Source organism: Erythrolamprus reginae, chromosome Z (assembly GCF_031021105.1).
Source record: "Erythrolamprus reginae isolate rEryReg1 chromosome Z, rEryReg1.hap1, whole genome shotgun sequence".
NCBI lineage: Eukaryota > Metazoa > Chordata > Lepidosauria > Squamata > Dipsadidae > Erythrolamprus > Erythrolamprus reginae.
In genome coordinates, this window is record NC_091963.1 from 93,204,448 (window position 1) to 93,224,369 (window position 19,922).

The window sequence follows — 19,922 nt, forward strand, 5'->3', positions numbered from 1 at the left end:
AAAAACTATATTCTGGAATATTTTAAAGTTCCATACCTTTACAGGAACTTAAAAGTCAAGGTTTATTTGAAATAGAGTGTTCTGGCTACATAATAACTTCGCAAACGTTCAAGACAAGCACTATGGGACAAATACCATCTTGAAAATCCTTGGAACAGGAAATTGCATATCATGGAATCTGCCGGAAAGTCACCATCTTAACTGGCCTACTTGCTACAGTACAAGATACCTAGTTAGTAGGTTATCCTCCGGATTAACTGCAGTACTAATGAAACTACGAAAACACAGGGTTTGCTACCTTAACCCTGCATTTAAGTCCTTACATATACGGAGGCGAATGCATCAAAATTGACGAATATATGTAGTAAATATACATAGCATTTATCTCAATATCACATATTTACTCAAAGGAGAGATTAAGGGCGTTTCCATTTGGCTTCGCATTAAAATAGAAATTGCCAAAAGCCTTATTAAACAGTATACTATAACGCGGGAGCCCGAAAAAGTTCCCTGCTGTTGATGCAACTATCGAAAACGGATCATTCGCGGGACGGGAGAAGAGCCGACTTAGCAACACAGCGTTTCTCGAGCACAAAAGCTATGCGGTGGCCGCTTCTTCTCCAGGACGAAGCTTACTCCTCGCTTACCAAACGCTCAGCAAACCCCCTTCAGTCGGCGTCCGCCACCTGGCGCCCTCCAGCTGCACTAAACCGCCGCAGCCCATTGACGTGGGGGGATGAAGCCGAGGGGGCTATTCGGCTACACCGCACGACCGGAGGACGCCTCTCGGGGGAGGAAGCAGGCGGGTGGGACGGAACTTACTGGACTGCCTAGCAGGTCCTGGACGTCTGACGAGCGGACCTCGGCGAAGCCCGAGGTTCCACGCTCAGCGTTCGCCATCCCTCCCCACGCTATGACGCAAGATCACAGGTTCGTCGGCTAGCTCTTGCAGCCACTGCCGCTGAGTGCAACTGGGCGGGGGTGGGGTGGGGGGAGGCTCGTTCTATTGGCTACCCGCGAGGAGAGAGGCGGATCTTGTAAAGAACAACAATAACAAGTATGGAGTTTACCAGGGGAAGGGATTTCCGGGTCCAGAGCGTGGTAGAAGCCATTTTTACATCTCTCCTGTGTTGTAACCAGCCAATGAAAAAGCAAACACTTGGCTGCAGTAAAAAGATCGCGGCAAATACAAAAATCGCTCGAATTCACATTGGATTCTGTGTGAACGTGGTTTTTTTTAAATTGGGAATTATCATCGTCTTTCCAAGATTATAAAGAAAACACCATGGAACAATTTATTTATCAAACTTGTATGTCGCCTTATCACATCGAATGGGACTCCCTGGGTTGAAAGAAATTAACTGACCAAAGTCACATGACTAAAGTGAGACTCCGGTTTCTAGCCTGTGATTCCCTTTATTTATTTAATTTATTTATTTATTTGTCCAATACACAATACATATTGAAGAGAATAGACATGTAGTAATATATATAAAGAAAAGGATAGAAGAAAATATATAAAAATAGAGAAGATATATGAAAGGAAGAAAAGATATACTGTATGAGATAAAGGAGAGACAATTGGACGGGGGACGAAAAGCACACTAGTGCACTTATGTACGCCCCTTACTGACCTCTTAGGAACCTGGAGAGGTCAATCGTGGATAGTCTAAGGGAAAAATGTTGGAGGTTAGGGGTTGACACTACTGAATCCGGTAATGAGTTCCACGCTTCGACAACTCGATTGCTAAAGTCATATTTTTTTCAAGTCAAGCTTGGAGCAGTTAATATTAAGTTTAAATCTGTTGCGTGCTCTTGTGTTGTTGTGGTTGAAGCTGAAGTAGTCATTGACAGGCAGGACGTTGCAGCATATGATGTTGTGGGCAATACTTAGATCGTATTTTAGGCGGCATCTAGTCCAACCCTCCCTCCTCCACGCTCAAGCAGGAGTTCCTACACCAGGAGTCTCCAAACTTGGCAACTTGTGGACTTCAACTCCCAGAATTCTCCAGCTAGCTATGATGGCTGGAGAATTCTGGGAGTTGAAGTCCACAAGTCTTAAAAGTTGCCAAGTTTGAAGACCTCTGTCCTACACCATTGAAGACAGATGGCAATCCTAGACCAAATTGACCCTCCATCGCTTTTTACCTAGGCTTAAATACATTTGAACAAGGCCACATTATTGTGTTGTCAGAATTTAGTGATGGGATCATTTCATACTCAAGCAGCGAGGTCTGTAAAGCCATTCTTTTCCCCGCCTTTCTGGCGTTACCAATTGGTGGGGCTGAATATTGTTGCAGTCATGGGATACAGAAGCTTCGAGGAGATTGGATAGCAGGCGTTTGCCCCTTCCCCGCCGGATATTAAAAGAGGAAGGCGCGGGGAAAAAAACCGGAGCGGGAGGCGAAAGGAGTAAGGTCGCTTTTTAGGAGCGGCGAGAGCTTGGAAAACGTGCCAAACCTAAGCGAAGGAAAGCAGCGTTTAGGTGAGTAAGACATATGAAGCAAAGTAACTCAGCAGTAACGGCAGATTACGATTGGAGTTTGGGTGCGCATTTTTAAAAAAAATCTTGGGAATTTTAATCAAGAGGAACTTATTAGTACCCCAAAGGAGTTCGTGGGAGATGATGTAACCATCTAGTTCATATGATAAAAGACTGGAATAAGGGAGAAATAAATCGTCTTTACCATCAACTACCTTTTTCCCGCAGTTTCTGTGTAAACTAACTCTTCCGTTTTTGTTACTATATTCACTGTATGTTACATTACAGGGAAACAGGAGGGACGCTGGGCGTAATGTAACATTATTAGGTCTAGTGTGACAAAAATATTTGATTAAAGTTTAATATTTAAAATAGGGCATTTGTTTTCTGTCGATAAAGAAATTATTACCTACAAAATGAAACAACTGGAGGTGGACAGAAAAAGAAGGTTGCCAGTAATGCCTACTTATAACTTGATTTCATGAAATGGATAGTTTGTGAAATTAGATAGAGATATTGCTGAAAAACACTTGGCCAATAAATCAAGGATATTATTAACTAAGGTTTGTTTATCAAAATTTTATTAGAGACATGGGAAAATTGTGTGTGACACAGCTGAGTCATTTATAAATGAAATGAAATTCTTATAACAACGTTCAGGATTCTGTATTACAGAGAAAACTGGGTAGTGGTTGAAATGTCAGATTAGAAATGAGAGATTATTGTAGTCCTGTTTTAAATATGAAAGCTGCCTGGGTGACTTTGGACCAGCCATTCTCAGCCCAACTAACCCCACAGAGTTCCTATTGGAAAAATAGAAGGAGCTCAAATACTTTTCAGCATTATCTCTATCTAATTTCACTGACTATCTGAAGTATTTGTCACCTTGAGTTATATAATAAAGGAAGCATATAAATAAAGAGCTTTCTGGGTGATCTTAGACCATTCAATTTTGCTTGTGGCCTTGAAACTCTAGCATGGTCTGCCAAGGAGCTGCTAAGAAGTTGACCCCTGAACTTGAGAGAGACACTATCTTTGCAAAGGGGCTTCTTTGCCCACTCAAAAATATAAATCACAAGTAATTCAGGCAAAGCAAAAAAAAAAAAAAAGAGAGAGAGAGTTCAATTTCTTTTTATTGATCTAAAACAAATTATACACTCCTGTCATACATCAGAAAGCAAATAGTTAAAGGATGGAAAACATTGATTCTAGATAATTAGATTCAAAAAGTGGCAAATTTATGTCTTATACTACTCTTTCCTAATTGGATATATATCTTTTTTAAGACTGAAAAATTATATTCAATGACTTTTAGAATAAGCTCTCCATTGTTTAATGTTAGAAAGACAAGTACTGTATGTGCAAACCAAAAGAAATTGCCTTATCTAAGAAGGGGATATGTTTTCTAATGTTAGAATAGAGGCCTAGATCATGTTAACATTGCTAATGCTGTCTTCTAAAACAGTGACGTTCAACCTTTTTTGAGCCACAGCACATTTTTTACATTTACAAAATTCTGGGGCATACCACCAACCAAAATCATTTTCTCATTTCTCTTTTTCTCTCCCCTTGTTGCTCTCATTTCTCTCTCTCTCTTTCTCCCTCCCTCTCCTTTTTTCTCTCTCTCTCTCTTGCTTTGTTTCTCTTTCTCTCTTGCTTTCTTTCTCTCTCTCTTGCTTTCTCTCTCTCTCTTGCTCTTTTCTCTTGCTTTCTCTCTCCCCTTCTCTTTCTCTCTCTCTCTCTCTCTCTGTCTCACTCTCTCTTTCTCTCTCTCTTGCTATCTCTCTCTTTCTCTCTTGTACACCACATCGGCAGCAGCGGCGTTGGGCAGTAACCGCAGGGTGGCGGCAGGGCGGTCAGCTTCCAGGACAGAGGCACCTGTTGCTGGACACCGTACATGCTGGCGCTGCACTGGGCATGGGCGCAGGGCTGGCACCTCTGGCCCAGCCAGCGGGCCAGTGCCAGCCATGCACCCATGTCCAGTGCAGCACCAGCATATACGGCGTCCAGCAACACGTCCAGCCACCACCGTCAGTGCCTGCACCCTGGAGCTCATGCTCGCAGCCGCCACCCCATGACTACTCCCCGGTGCCGCTGCTGCCGGTACTCTCCCGCTGCCGGCACCCTCCCGCTGGGTAGGGTGCTGCAACTGCCAGAAAAACTTGGAAAGCGCGAAGAAGGAAGCTCAGTTTCCTGTCTCGCAACTTTTTATTCTTTGCGCCCTCAGCAAAAAGTTGCGAGACCAGAAGCTGAGTTTCCTTCTTCGCGGCACACCTGACCATGTCTAGTGTGCCACGGCACACTGGTTGAAAAACACTGTTCTAAAACAATAATGAAGCCTAAAATACCAAGTAACATCCTCATCCCAAGCAGCAGGCAAAACCGCTTCAACATTTGCAGGTACTAGTGCAGACAATGTCCAGGTGTCAACAGTGCTTCAAAGGCACTATAGATACTTATTGAAATCTGGGCAGTTCATGTTTCTTTGGTGTTGCCAGCTACGTGGGAATTAATACAGGTGAAACTCAAAAAATTAGAATATCGTGTAAAAGTTCATTTATTTCAGTAATGCAACTTAAAAGGAACTAGGTTTTGGTGCTTTTGGCTGGAAAATGAAGTCAGCATCTCCATAAAGCTCATCTGTGGATGGAAGCATGAAGTGCTCCAAAATCTCCTGGTAAACGGCTGCGTTGATCCTGGACTTAATGATGTACACCGGACTGACACCAGTCAATGACATGGCTCCCCAAATCAACACAGACTGTGGAACTTCACACTGAATTTCAAGCATCTTACAGTGTGTGCCTCTCTTTTCTTTCTCCGTATTCTGGGTCCTTGCTTTGCAAATGAGATGCAAAAAATTTCAGTGTGTGTTGATTTGGGGAGCCATGTTATCTGCTGAGGTTAAGTCCAGAGTCAATGCATCCATCTACCAGGAGATTTTGGAGCACTTCATGCTTCCTTCCATAGGTGAGCTTTATGGGGTTGGTGACTTCATTTTCTAGCAGGTCTTGGCACCTGCCCACACTTCCAAAAACACCAAAACCTGGTTCAATGACCGTAGAATTACTATGCTTGATTGGCCAGCAAACTCACCTGACACGAACCCCATAGAGAATCTATGGGATGTTGCCAAGAAAAAGATGAGAAACAGACTGAACAATGCAGAAGAGCTGAAAGCCATTATTAAAGCATTCTGGTCTTCCGTAACACCTCTGCAATGCCACAGGCTCATAGCTTCCATGCCATGCTGCACTGAGGCAGTAATTGCTGCAGAAGGGGCCCAAACCAAGTTCTGATGCATCTATTTTTCAGAAGTACAATATTGTTCTATTCATGCTTGTATTTTTCAGAGGTCCAATATTGTTCTATGTACAACCCTTGTTTTATTGATTGCATGTAATATTCTAATTTTCTAAGATTATGGATTTGGGGTTTTTATGAGTTGTACACCATAATCATAAATATGACAAAACACCGCTTGAACTATCTTGCCTTGCATGTAATGAATCCCTCTCATATATTGCATTTCATCTTTTAAGTTGCATTACTGAAATAAACGAACTTTTGCATGATATGGTATTCTAATTTTTCAAGTTTCACCTGTAGATACCTCCATAGATCTTGTGAAGTTTATACACATTGAAATCTGTTTTTCTAATCTTTCACCGCTTCTTGATTTTTCTGGATATAAAGTATTTTATTTAATCTGCAAACATAGAAGAATCTGAAACATCCAAAATAAGGTTCCATAATATTGTGCAGTTTTAATTGTCTACTTTAAAGGCTACAAAAAAGAAAAAAAGACACATAAGTATCTTCCTCTTTTATCCCAGGAGGGAAAAATAATAGCTTAATAATAAATCATAAGTAGTTTAACAACACCTTTGCTCAGAAACATAGATTTGGGGCTTGGTTCTGGTTCTTAGTCAATGACTACCTGTAAACTATCTTCTAACCATTGTTAATCTCTTATGTAAATAAAAAAAGCCAGTGAATTTTTGTCACCAAACTTTCAGTAATGGAAATCAAGTATAACTATTTTTTTTCTTTTAACCCTTATCAAACAAGCATCCTATAAAGCTCTATGTTTTAAAATTTATGAATTGAAACACAAATATTAGTTCCTTTATTTCTATTTATCCCAATGTCAGTATTGGCAGCCCAAACAATGGGAATGGTTAGGAGGCAAGCAAAAATCAAAGGAGTGAAATTGATTAGTCTTGTCAGTTTTGAGCTGGATATCCAGGTGCCAAGATTAACATTTCAAAGGCTGGTGGGCAAAACAAAAATAGACTTGTGGTCATGTGATTTTCCATTTAGCAATAGTTTCACAATACTCACCTAATATTAGAGATATCAATCTTAAATGCGGTTGCTAAAGGTGAAGTACCTGTACTATATTTCAAAATGCTACACAAAATTAACATATTTTTCTGTTTTCAAGGTGTATAACTAACTATGGATTTGCCTGTTCCAAGCGTTGGTGAAGTTCATAGACTGCTGCGATCTTTGCAGGAAAATTTGGACTGTCCAATCTGGTATGAAAAAAAATCACTTTGAATATCAAGATTTTATTAAAAATGTATAATATCTAACAAACTCTGATCTTGTATATCTGGATATTAGATAAATAATATATGGAAAGCTATTCCAGAAATATAAATTACAAACAGTTTTATGTTCATGGTGCCTGAGTTTATCTGTCTATTGTATAATGTGTTTAGAAAGTTTCAGGATAGTAGAAAAGAATACACCTTCACTACATATATAATAAGCAAATGTTAGAAAGAGTTACTTCAGGCCTTTACTGCTGGGAAGAAAATATGACTAAAAAGACCTGGGTGATTTTATAAAAAAATATTCTCCTCGATTTCTGAGACTTGGCTGCATAATCAAAGAGGAACAGTACCATTAGTTATATTTCCTACCATCCTTAAAGTTCCTTGTACTACTACATAAAGTTTCATTTTTGGGGAGTGGGGGGATGGGATAAGTGGTTTAGCATACAAAATAGTTATTCTGGTAGCTAGATGCCATATTTTTTGGTGTATAAGACACACCTTTTTACCTCAAAAAGGTGCATCAAAAACGGGTGCATCTTATACACCAGATCTGGGGCGGGGTTGGCAGCCGCAGCAGCTATCCCCAAGGCCGCCCGGAAGTCGTCGGCTGAAGGCCAGTGGCTCGGCCCCGAGGATGAGTGGAGTGCATGGCAGCAACTTTGGAGAAGTGGGCGGGCATCACCCCAATGCATCCAGCCAGCGGAGGAGCCCGTGGCACGGCTTTGATCAACCGACGGGATGGGGCTTGGCCTCTATCAGCCCCTACCCCAATCTCCTGCCTTTGGGGGCTGATGGAGACGAGCCCGGTCCTGCCGGATGATCGAAGCTACCCTGCAGGCTCCTCCACTGGCTCGATGCATTGAGGTGACGGCGAAGGCACTCCAAGCAAAGCTGGCTTTGCTTGGAGCGCCTTCACCAACTGCTGCGCCCTCCCAAAGGCGCCCCCAAAGGCGGGAGATTGGTTGGGGGCTGATAGAGCCGAGTCCCATCCCATCGGATGATCGAAGCCGCCCCAGGGGCTCCTCCACTGGCTGGATTCATTGAGGTGATGGCGAAGGCACTCTAAGCAAAGCTGCCTCAGCTCGGGAATTCTGCAGCTGACGCCCTCTGCTCAGAGCACCTTCGCCAACCACTGTGCCCTCCCAAAGGCGCCCCCGAAGGGAGCGGAGATTGGGGTGGGGGCTGATGGAGCCAAGTTCCATCCCACTGGATGATCGAAGCTGCCCTTCGGGCTCCGCCGGCTAGATGCCACGCACTCCACTCATCTCCGGGGCCAAGTCACTGGCCTCCAGCTGACAACTGGCAGGCGGCCTTGGGGACAGCCACCACCGTTGTTGGGGCAGTGCTGGCAGGGACCCTAAGAGGAACGGCCAGAACGCCCGCCGCCGGGCAGTTGAGGCAGGGCGCGTGGCTGCAGCTTCTAAGAAGTGGGCAGGCATCCCCTCAACGGGAAATTAGGGTAGGGGCTGATGGAGCCAAGCCCCGTCTGCCGGCTGGATGACACGTGCTCCACTCATCCCCGGAGGACAAGCTAAGAAGAAGTGGGATAGGCTGCTGGCTCATCCACGGAGAGACAGAGAGAAAGGTGGGGGGAGGGAATGTGAGAGAAAAGGAAAAAGAGGAAAATGAGAAACTGAGGGAAAGAATGGGGGAGAGGAAGAACAAACAAATAAGAGAGAGAAGGGATGAGAAGAAAAAAGTGAGAGGGAAGAGAAAAGCAGAAATGAAAGGGAGAAATTGAGAGAGAAATGTGGGAAAGATTGAGAGAGAATGAGAGGGAGAAGAGGGAAACAAATGAGAGAAAAGTGGAGAGAAAGAAAGAAAAGGGAAAGCGAGAGGGAGGGAAAGGGGAAGGAATGAAGGAGGAAAGGAAGAAAGAAAGGGAGGGAGGGAGACATTTCCCACAGAAAACACCAGGGGCCACAAACCCACCCCATTGTGGCTGGAGAGGTTACTATTACGCTGTACACCAAGACAACTAGACATAAGAATAGTTTTTTCCCAAACACCATCACTCTACTTAACAAATAATTCCCTCAACACTGTCAAACCTTTTACTAAGTCTGCACTACTATTGCTAGGTTTTTTTCTCATCATTCCTATCACCCGTTTCCTCCCACTTAGGACTGTATGACTGTAACTTTTTGCTTCTATCCTAAGATTTTTATTGATATTGATTGCTTATTTGACCTCCATAGATCTTATTTGACCCCTATGACAATCATTGTTGTACCACATGATTCTTGTCAAATCTATATTTTCTTTTATATACACTGAGAGCATCTGCTCCAAGACAAATTCCTTGTGTGTCCTATCACACCTGGCCAATAAAGAATTCTATTCTATTCTATTCCATTCCATTCTATTCTACTATTACTATTTATTACTACACCATTTGGTTCAGAATACTTTTTTCCTTGTTTTCCTCCTCTAAAATCTAGGTGCGTCCTACACACCGGTGCGTCTTATATATTAAAAAACACGGTATATATAATATGAATAGTAACCTTTTGGATAGTCTGCATTATATAAATAATGGAAATTTCTAAAATATTTCACATAATGTTTAACAATACAGGCAGACCTTACTTAGTGATTGAACTTTGGCAGTGACTGTTTGAAGTTATGACAATAGTGAAAAAGTAACTTTGGAACCAGGCCTAGATTTGTGACTTGCAACATCTCTGTCACAGTCATTTGTTCTCATTGGCCTGTGTTGGGCCTCTTTGTTTTTCCTTCCTCACAGAGAGGAGAGTTTGCTTAAACAAGCAATTTCTTTCTGAGCTGCTTTTCTCCCCAGTTCAAGGCTTCACCAAAAGATGGTAACCACAAGTTAATAAGCCAGTTCTATGACCTTGATTAGATTGTTTGCAGCTGCTTCTTGTAACTGACAATAGTTTAAATGCTTCAAATTTACAGCAGCTGTTTGCTATCAAAGTGGCTCAGAAACAGGAACTATGGGGCACTAGACAAACAGCTGTTAATTGTTAATTACCAGGACAGTGTAGGTGTGTGGTGGGAGTGGATGGAAAAAAGCTGAAGCAAAGTCATAAGTTTTGTCAAGGTCACTTAATGAGTTGCAGGCCTAATTGTGATCTCTAAACAAGGACTACCAGTATAATACAAATTTTTAATATTTCCTGTTGATATAAAAAGTTGGTGTGAATGATTCCAAGTTAGCAATCACATATGCTATTAAAATATTATTGCATTAATACACGGTACATCTTTTTACAGAATAACTTAATCCAATTGTTTTTGCAATGTAACATCAATGGTACATTGAAGCTTCATTTCTTTTTGCAAGTACAAAGTAGCAGCCTTTAGATGGAGCTCTGCGGCCATATTTTTGAGCTATGTTTGTAGAATTTCTTTGAGGACAAGCCTATTTTGATGTGCAATATGTTCAGTATTCTATCACTTTTGCTAAATTGTTCTTTTTACATCCATTAACTTTATTCTTTTGTATTATTTGAGACATTTTGGATGTTCACAATGCAGCTTAAAGTAAAATCATGTATGTATGTATGTATGTATGTATGTATGTATGTATGTATATACATATGTATATACATATATATATTACATATATATATGTACATACAATATACTGTATATATATATATATGTATGTATATACATATATATATTGTTCTGCATTCAGGTTTTACCCCCATGTAATATTTTGAGTGTCTTTGCGACGTTTCGGCAAAATCATATTTGCCATCATCAGGCTGAAATTATTAGCTTCGTGCTGCTTTGAATATCGTTTGTTTACAACTGCCATTTGTTCTTTATAAATATTGGTGGGAGTGGAGTTTTGGTTTAAATGTTGCAAGTAGATTGGGTAGCTGTGTTTTAATGATTTGATTAGTTGGTGGAATCACATTTAATTAGATGATTGACATGGTGATGATTGTGATACATTTTTTTGGTTAGGGCTGGCTTTCAAATTTCTGGTAGGTGGGACGTGTTATCACATTTATTCATATTAAGGGGTGTTTTTTATTTTTATGGCTTTCATGATTATTCTTTTGTATAGGTGTTCTGTTTTGGAGATTAATTTAGTTTTTTCGAAGTTAATTTCATGTCCTGTTTTTTTAATGTACTGGAAAAGGGAGGATGTTTTTTTCTTCTTTTTTGACTGCATTTTTATGTTCTGCGATGCATGCATTTATTCTTCTATTAGTTTGTCCAATGTATGTGGCTGCACATGTTTTGCATGGTATTTCATATATTCTTTGGTTTTCAACTTGGATTTTGTCTTTTGGGTTTCTTAAGATGTTGGATATTTTCTGGTAAGTGACAAAGGATATTTTGATAATATGTTTGTGGAGAATTTTGCCAATTTTGTCTGTGGTGTGTTTAATGTAAGGGAGGAGGGTGGTGCCACTATCCTGTTTTTTTGTCTTGGTTTCTTGGGGGGAGGTGTCTCTTTTTTGATTGGGTTTGTAATTGTTTTTCTTTCATATCCATTGGAAATTAATAAATTTTTGAGTTTGGTAAATTTGGTTTTCAGGTGGTATTGGTCAGCTAGGCATTTGGTTCTGGAAATGAGGATTTTGGCTACTGAGATGATCTGTGCAGGGTGGTGGGAGTGTGCATTTAAGTAGCAGTTGGTGTGTGCTTTCTTTTGGTAGATGGTATATCCTAAGGTGTCATTGGGTTTTTTGTATATTAGGACATCCAGAAAAGGAAGTTGGTAATTGGCTTATATTTCCATAATGAATTGTATTTTGGAGTGTAGGCCACTGTTCCTGCTAATCTGCATGGGCGCGCAGTCGCCAGGTATCTTCTGCGCAGAAGTTTTTGAACCCGCACAAAGCCGCTCACTCCCGAATTGCTCACTCGCTTCTCGGCTAATGGGCATTTTTTAAAGAATTGCTGCGGTAATGGGGGCTGTGGATTTGAGCCCAGATAATCGTCATCTCCTCTGGCTGATAGTATTTCTTCCTCTTCCTCGTCCTCTCACCTGCCCACTCTTTCGGTGTTTTTACTACCACCGGCGGCCCTGACATTCCCTGCCAAACCACCGCCAACCACAGAGCCTTGCCCTTGACCTGCCTCCAGCAAGCTGTTGCCGGCTACAATACCTCTGTAAATGGAGAAGGGGCTGGCCGATTTACAAAAATTCTTCCTGCAGGCATAGTGGCAAGTAAGGGACTCCTCCTTTAGCCCCTGCTGGGTAGCTGCAACCTCGTCCTCTTCCTCCGTGTCTGAATACTTGTCCCTCATATTTGTGCTGCTGGAGGTGAAGGTTCCCGTTCACTACTCGGCTCTTGCATCGCACCAGCCTCAGCTCGGCCTCCTCTTTTTGGGCATCTTCCTCATCCCCAGTCACAAACCCATCCCTTTGTGGCTGGAAAGGTTACTAGACACAAGAACAGTTTTTCCCCAAATGCCATCACTCTACTAAACAAATAATTCCCTCAACACTGTCAAACTTTTTACTAAGTCTGCACTACTATTACTACTAGTTTTTTTCCCATCATTCCTATCACCCATTTCCTCCCACTTAGGACTGTATGACTGGAACTTGTTGCTTCTATCCTAAGATTTTTATTGATGTTGATTGTTTCTTCATTGATTATTTGACTCCTATGACAATCATTAAGTGTTGTACCTCATGATTCTTGACAAATCTATATTTTCTTTTATGTACACTGAGAGCATCTGCACCAAGACAAATTCCTTGTGAGTCCTATCATACTTGGCCAATAAAGAATTCTATTCTATTCTATTCCTTTTCTATTTTTTTCCTATTCCATTCCATTTTATTCTATTCTACTATTACTATTTAATACTACACTATTTGGTTCAGAATACCTTTTCCCTTGTTTTCCTCCTCTAAAATCTAGGTGCATCCTATACAACGGTGCGTCTTATACACCGAAAAATGCGTGTGTGTGTGTGTGTGTGTGTGTGTGTGTGTATATATATATATATATATATATATATATATATATATATATATATATATATATATATAGAGAGAGAGAGAGAGAGAGAGAGAGAGAGAGATGTATTTTGGAATTCTGTTGTTTTTGGTGAAAAACTTATCTAAATAAGAAATTTCAACTTTGCGATATATGAATATAGAGAAGTTACTCCAATTTTGGCCAAACACCTTTTAAAAACGTTGTTATTCTTGCTAATTATTTGTTGTCATTGCAATGGGTACTTAGTATTGTATCAGGCATTACGCTTCATACCACCACTTTGTTTCTTTTACTTTTCCTCTCTGCATTGCTAATTTGATTAGAAGCTTAGCTAAGGAAAGGACCACAATATAAAACCTTGTTCTGAACAGGGTGGTATGTCAGGGGTTTATAGATCACTGAAGAACAATTTTCATATCTTAAAAATGAGTTTTAGTTTACAAAGGGTTATGTCAGAATAAATCTATTATATTGCAAGATTAGAGTTTGTAATTACTACAAAGTAGAATGACTACTTCACTAGCATTAATTCTTAGAATTACAATATATAGAAGATACTTTGTTTGACATGCCTAGTATCAGTGGTGGGTTGTTGCCGGTTCGGATTGGTTCTTTAGAACTGGTAGCAGAAATTTACTGCTGCTTGGCAAACCCGCAATGCAGACTGGTGGTCCACGCTCCCAAGGCAGTCCTAGCAGTCGCCGCGGCTTGCAAAGAAACCCCTATATACCTGCACAAAGTCTTCCACGCATGCACAGAGGGTCATTTTCGGAGTGCTTTGTGCGATGTGACAGGCACTTCTGTTGTGATGCGAACTGGTAGGGAAGGTAATTGGAACCCACCCCTGCATAGTTTTGATGTTTTCTTTCTTTCTTTCTTTCTTTCTTTCTTTCTTTCTTTCTTTCTTTCTTTCTTTCTTTCTTTCTTTCTTTCTTTCTTTCTTTCTTTCTTTCTTTCTTTCAGTCTGGATTTAATGAAAGAGCCAGTCTCAACAATCTGTGGTCATATCTTTTGCAGGTAAGCCTCCTAAATTTTCAAAATTTGAATATATCTACTAATTGATTGATGGTGATGAGGGTTGTAGTCTCATGCATCTGGAGGACATGTGACACTGAAAGGATGATGTTAGGAGGTCAAGTGTTCATTCTTAGGATTTTTAAAGGTTTTCATGTAGAAATCTTAGATAATTTCTTCTTGAAAGACAAGGGAGCTATAAACGTGGGAACACAGGCTTTTAAAAATACAGAATAGTTATAATTACCCTTGTCCAGATCGAAAGGCTGAGTCTCCAATATTCATGTTAAACCTATATTCCCATGATGGTGAACCTATGGCATGCCTGCCACCTGTGGCACACAGAACCATCTTGGAGGACATGCAAGGCGTTGCCCTATGTCAGCTTCAACACACATACACATGTTAGCAAGCTAATTTTTGGCCTCAGGGAAGGCCATTTTACCCTTCGAAGGCTTCAGGGAAAGTGCAAAAGACCCCACCGAGTTGGCAGACTGGAAGTTTGGGAAAATGGATTTCTGGATTTCCCGTTGCGCTGTTGTTCACACTCCGGGGCTTCATGAAGCTTCCCTGAAGCCTCCAGAATGCGAAAAATAGCACAACGGCAAACCATAAGTCCATTTTTCCAAACCTCCAGTTTTTCTGAACTTGCAGTTTGTCCGTTTGGCTGTTTTTTCACTGACCCAGGCCTCAGTGAGACCTGTGCGCATGTGTGGGGAGGATTATGTGCATGTGCAGGGGCAGCACGGTTCTGTGTGCATGCTTGGGAGTAGGGAATGGGCATGTGCGGGTGTGCCAGCACATGTACACACACCCTTCTGGCACGCGAACCAAAAAAGGTTCACCATCACTAATATACAGTATACCTCGTCTTACGAACCTAATTGGTTCCTGGGGGAGGTTCGTAAGGTGAAAAGTTCGTAAGACGAAACATTGTTTCCCATAGGAAACAATGTAAAATGAATTAATCCGTGTAACGGGGGGAAAAACCGCCACCGCCCGGCTGTCACCTTTTGAAACAACCGGGGGGCTTCTCGGCGGCCTCCCGAATGCCGAACCTGGAAGTTCGGGTTTGGCGTTCGGGTTCAGGAGGACGCCGAGAAGCCCCCCGGCTGTTTCAAAAAGCGACAGCCGGGCGGCGGGGCTTCTCGGCAGCGGCGGGGGGTTTGTAAGATGGAAAAAGTTCGTAAGAAGAGGCAAAAAATTTCTGAACCCCGGGTTCGTATCTCGGGTTGTTCGTATGGCGAGGGGTTCGTATCATGAGGTACCACTGTACCTCATGAGGTACCACTAGCTGGCTGATTTGCCTGTGGCCATAATTTATTCTGTGGGTCTTTTCTAGCCTGCCATCAAACTCACATCCAAAGTTTTGCCTGCCGCAGACATAAAAGTCATTACCATTTAGAATATTCCAATTTAGAATACAATAGAATGACAGAATTGGAAGGGACCTTGGAGGTCTTTTAGTCCAACTCTCTGCTTAGGCAGGAAACCCTATACCAGTGATGGTGAACCTTATATCAGTGATGCGGAGCCGTATCTGCTGGCACACGAGCTGTTGCCCTGAGCTCAACTCCAACATGCATGTGTGTGCCGGCCAGCTGATTTTTGGCTCACACAGAGGCTCTTGGAGGGCGCTTTTGGCTTCCAGAGAGTCTCCAGGGGGATCGGGGAGGGCCTTTTTACCCTCCCAGCTCCAGTGAGCCTGGGGAGGCAAAATACGAGCCTACTGGTCCCACCAGAAGTTGGGAAAAAGACTGTTTCCAGCCTCCAGATGGCCTCCATTGAGCAGGAGAAGCTGTTTTTACACTCCCCAGATATTGAATTATGGATATGGGCACTCGCACATGCATGATAGTACACATGCACACTCTTTCGGCACCTGAGGAAAAAAAGGTTCGCCATCACTGCCCTATACCATTTTAGACAAATGGTTATCCAATCTCTTCTTTAAAACCTCTAGTATTGGAGCATTGATAACTTCCAAAGGCAAGTTGCTCCACTGGTTAATTGTTCTGTCAGGAAATTTTTTCTTTGTTCTAGGTTGCTTATCTTCTTAATTACTTGATTTTGGGCAGAGTAGAGGACCCAAAAATAGTGGTCAAGCTAATACAGTGGTACCTCCACATACGAGTTTAATTCGTGCCAGACCCGAGCTCGTATGTTGATCAATTCGCATCTCGAACAAATGCCTTTAGACTTTGCTTTTCACGCCAAGATAACTGGAAACATGGAAGTCTTGCGCCACCTAGTGGATGCTCGGCTCGTATCCCAAATTTGAGCTCCGGTGTCGAACAGAAATTTTGCTTGCGTCTTGGCTCGTAACTTGAAATACTTGCATGTGGAGCAGCTCGTATCTAGAGGTACTACTGTATAAGGGTGTCAGACTCATGGCCCAGGGGTGGAAGATTAGATGCGGCCCGCACAGCCATCCTGGAAATTAAAGGGCCAGTCTGCATCACTTCAGCTTCGCCCACATCATCCTGGTGGGCGGGGATGCGCAGAGGCCCAGTTCAACATGGCAGGGCAACAAAAGTCATCTGGAACTGTGGTAAAAAAAAATAACATAACCTTCCAACTTCTCATGAAGAAAAAAAGAACCTCACAAAGTTAGAAGGTGTGAACTATCTTTTTTACCATAGTACTACAGGCTACTTTAGTTGCCGTGTATGTGGCGGCTGTGAACGGAACTGGAAAGCAGGTTAGTGAAGGCAAGTGGCTGCCCTTGGGGGAGGGGGGAGGGTATGGCATTGGCGGCCTGGCTTAAGAGCCCTCAGCTAAGCTGGTGCAGGATGGGTGGGGCAGCTCTGCACCCCCTGCCTTGCTTCATCTTACACTCCGTCACCACCTTGCTTCACTCTTCGCCATTCCTTGCTAGCTGCCGTAATGGAGCAGGAGGCTGTGTAATGCACTGGTACGGCGGCCACAAAGTAAGGCAGAGAGGCTTGGAGGATGAAGCAAGGCAGGGAACTGCCTTCTATGCCCTGCACAGGAGTCATTGACATCCGCCTGGCCACCTGGCAACTCCAGCAACCCCATCCATTGTTCAACCTCTTGCTCCATTGCAGCTGTGAGCAAGTAGAAGCGAGCTAATGGCCACACATGGGGTCCTGGATGGGGCACAGGTTTTGTCTGGAGGAGGAGGGGAGGGGAGAAGGAAGATGAGCCACCCACCCCACCCACCTGAGACCCCTGGATTCTCTCATCAACTCTGCCCAGCCCCCACAGGCACTAGCCACATGCTTTCGGGCCATGCCAATTCAGCTGCAACCACCCTGGCCTCTTCTTCCCTTCCTTCTTCTTTCCATTCCTTTTCCTTTTTTTATCTTTTCCTGCATCGAGATGCATTTGAAACTTCAGCCGGATGATGTTGGGCGGTGCAGCCTTGTATTCTGTGCACGGCCTGCATTAATTGCTCTTGGCCACATCCAGCCCAGGGGCCAAGATTTCTCCACTGATCACCAAATTTTCTCATCGACCACATGTTGCTGACCTTTGATCTACAGAGACTTTACTTACCCGTGCCAAAGTAATATAAATAAAATTCTTTCATTAAAATTAAGTTGCATAATTCCACGTTTCGGAAACCATTTCTTCAGGCATTTTACTTTTACCTTACTTTATTTTGCTTCTATTGGTTATATTTGATAATGAGATGATAATGATTTTGACCCTGAGAAAAAAAGGAGAAATCAGGAGGGATAAATTAGCTTACTTTCATTACTAAATTGAAAAAGTTTTCATTTTTAAAAATTCACTACCAGTAAATAAATCAGTGAATAAATCAATGGTTATGCTTATGCTATACCCATAACTGCAGTGAATGCTTTCGGTGAAAATAATAATGTCACTGCATTCATTTGTTCCTAAAAAGAGACTGGAGGAATAAAAATTTAAATATCATAAGCTCTTGGTGTTTGAAAATTTGTTGTTATAAACATCTGAAATACAAACATAAAAAAGAAAAATAGTTACAAATATGGGAATGTGCCAGGAGGAAGATTAATTTTTCCAGGGTCATCTTTAAAAAAAAAAAGAATTTCAGTGGGCGACTAAACACACTGGTTTTCTTATTTTCTAGGTTCTGTATTTTGAAACTACTTGATCAGAGAAAATATACAACGCTATGTCCACTTTGCAGTGCCAAAATCACTAAAAGGTAAATCCCTTCCAGCACAAAATGTATTCCAATTGCTGGGGGACCAATGGATAAAATGCTGCATTAAGTAACGGCCAATCTCAGAAAGACAAGGATACTCACTATTCAATTGTTAACATGGATCTATGCAATGAGGACATTGATGTAAAAGGATTGCAAATATTTAAAGTTTGCAGAAAAAGCTATTATAGTGTATTAATAGCAGCTACATCTAACATTTGTTGGTTTGTTTTAGAAGTCTAAGGGCCGACATCTGTGTTAAGGAAATAATAAGAAGAGTACTAGAAACCATCCGTGCTTTTGAGCGCGATATTGGAGTGAAATGTAGGTATTGTGCCTTACCATAAACTTCATAGAAGGTTTTTTACTAACTTTTTTGTGATGTTGAATTGCACAACTGATCGTTCTATATTAAAATTTGATTTCCACTTGCTGATTTAAAATTCTAAATTATACTATCTATAAAGTTTGCATCTTCTTCAGCCCTTGCTTCAGCCTTTGAAACAGGTAATATATCTAATGTTACTCTGATTATGGGGCCCATTGATCCTTCAAACGCTTGCTATCGACTATTCTGGTGATGCCAATGAATGCTGAAATCTGAAATATCTGGAGACCGTTAGGTCGGCCTACTCATGCTCATACAGTGTTTTTCAACCAATGTGCCATGGCACATTAGTGTGCCGCAAGACATGGTCAGGTGTGCCGCGAAGAAGGAAGCTCAGCTTCTGGTCTCGCAACTTTTTGCCTTCCAAAGTTTCCGACAACTGCAGCACCCTGCCCGGGTGGAGCTTCCCTGGCTGTGATGGCAGATGAGCTTTGGGGCCCAGCGGGAGGGCGCCGGCAGCAGGGGCACCGGGCAGTAGCTGCGGGGCGGCGGCTGAGAGGGGTCGACAACAGCGCACAACATGCCAGCAACAGCAGCATCAGGCAGTAGCCACAGAGCGGCGACAGGGCGCTTAGCTGCGAGCGGGAGCTCCAGGGCGGAGGCACCGACGATGGCAACTGGATGTATAACTGGACGCCATACATGCTGGTGCTGCGGGGCTAGTTCTGGCCCGCTGGCTGGGCCGGGACGGAGGTGCCAGCCCCACACCCATGCCCAGCGCAGCGCCAGCATGTACGGCATCCAGCAACATGTCCAGCCGTCGTCATCGATGCCTCTGCCCGAAAGCTCCCGCTCGCAGCCGACCACCCTGGCGCCGCCCCGCTGTGGCTACTGCCCGATGCCGCTGTTGCCGGCATGGTGTATGAGAGAGAGAGAAAGAGACGGAGAGAGAAAGAGAGAGAGAGAAAGAAAGAGAAAGAAAGAGAGAGAAAAGGAGAGGGGGGAGAGAGAGAGAAATGAGAGAAAAAGGGGGAGGAAAAAAGAAATGAGAAAATGATTGAGGCATAGAATGAGAGGAAAGAGAGAGAAGCAAGAGAGAGAGAAGTGACTCTTGATTTAAAGCATATGATAAAAAGCACCCAAAGAATAAGAGAGAGAAAAAACCCCAGCCCTCACCTTTTTTTGGAAATGGTTCAAGAGTGTGTATACACACACACACACACACGGGGTGGGGGGGAGAAGACAGGCATGGAAAAAGAGAGGAGAGTGTCTTAGAATGTCATTTTGTATAATTTTGGTTGATGGTGTGCCCCAGGATTTTGTAAATGTAAAAAATGTGCCGCGGCTCAAAAAAGGTTGAAAATCACTGCTCTAGTACAGTGTACCCCATCTTACAAACACCTCTTCTAATGAACCTTTCGAGATACAAATCCAG

General features: G+C 42.5%; 2 protein-coding genes across 8 annotated transcripts in view; one reads left to right on the plus strand and one right to left on the minus strand.

The window, feature by feature from the left end:
* Nucleotides 1-980, minus strand: part of NBR1 (NBR1 autophagy cargo receptor) — a 36,612-nt gene extending 35,632 nt beyond the window's left edge. Inside the window, exon 1 of one of the 5 annotated variants that reach the window (XM_070727001.1) lies at nucleotides 823-980. Coding sequence is in view for 2 of the 5 variants with exons in the window: in XM_070727000.1 (XP_070583101.1) it covers nucleotides 823-900 (78 nt within the window). In the remaining 3 variants the exon portion in view is untranslated. Of the gene's footprint in view, nucleotides 1-647 lie in introns of all 5 variants that reach the window. The other 4 variants (XM_070727000.1, XM_070726997.1, XM_070727002.1 and 1 more) reach the window with 4 other exon arrangements.
* Nucleotides 981-2,279: 1,299 nt separating this feature from the next.
* The window catches only part of BRCA1 (BRCA1 DNA repair associated), an 88,624-nt gene continuing 70,981 nt past the window's right edge, over nucleotides 2,280-19,922 (plus strand). The window contains exons 1-5 of one of the 3 annotated variants that reach the window (XM_070727011.1): nucleotides 2,280-2,485; nucleotides 6,930-7,023; nucleotides 13,950-14,003; nucleotides 18,082-18,159; nucleotides 18,395-18,483. In XM_070727011.1, the coding sequence (XP_070583112.1) occupies nucleotides 6,944-7,023; nucleotides 13,950-14,003; nucleotides 18,082-18,159; nucleotides 18,395-18,483 (301 nt within the window). In that variant the 5' untranslated portion in view covers nucleotides 2,280-2,485; nucleotides 6,930-6,943. The remainder of the gene's footprint in view (nucleotides 2,486-6,929; nucleotides 7,024-13,949; nucleotides 14,004-18,081; nucleotides 18,160-18,394; nucleotides 18,484-19,922) is intronic. The other 2 variants (XM_070727010.1, XM_070727009.1) reach the window with 2 other exon arrangements.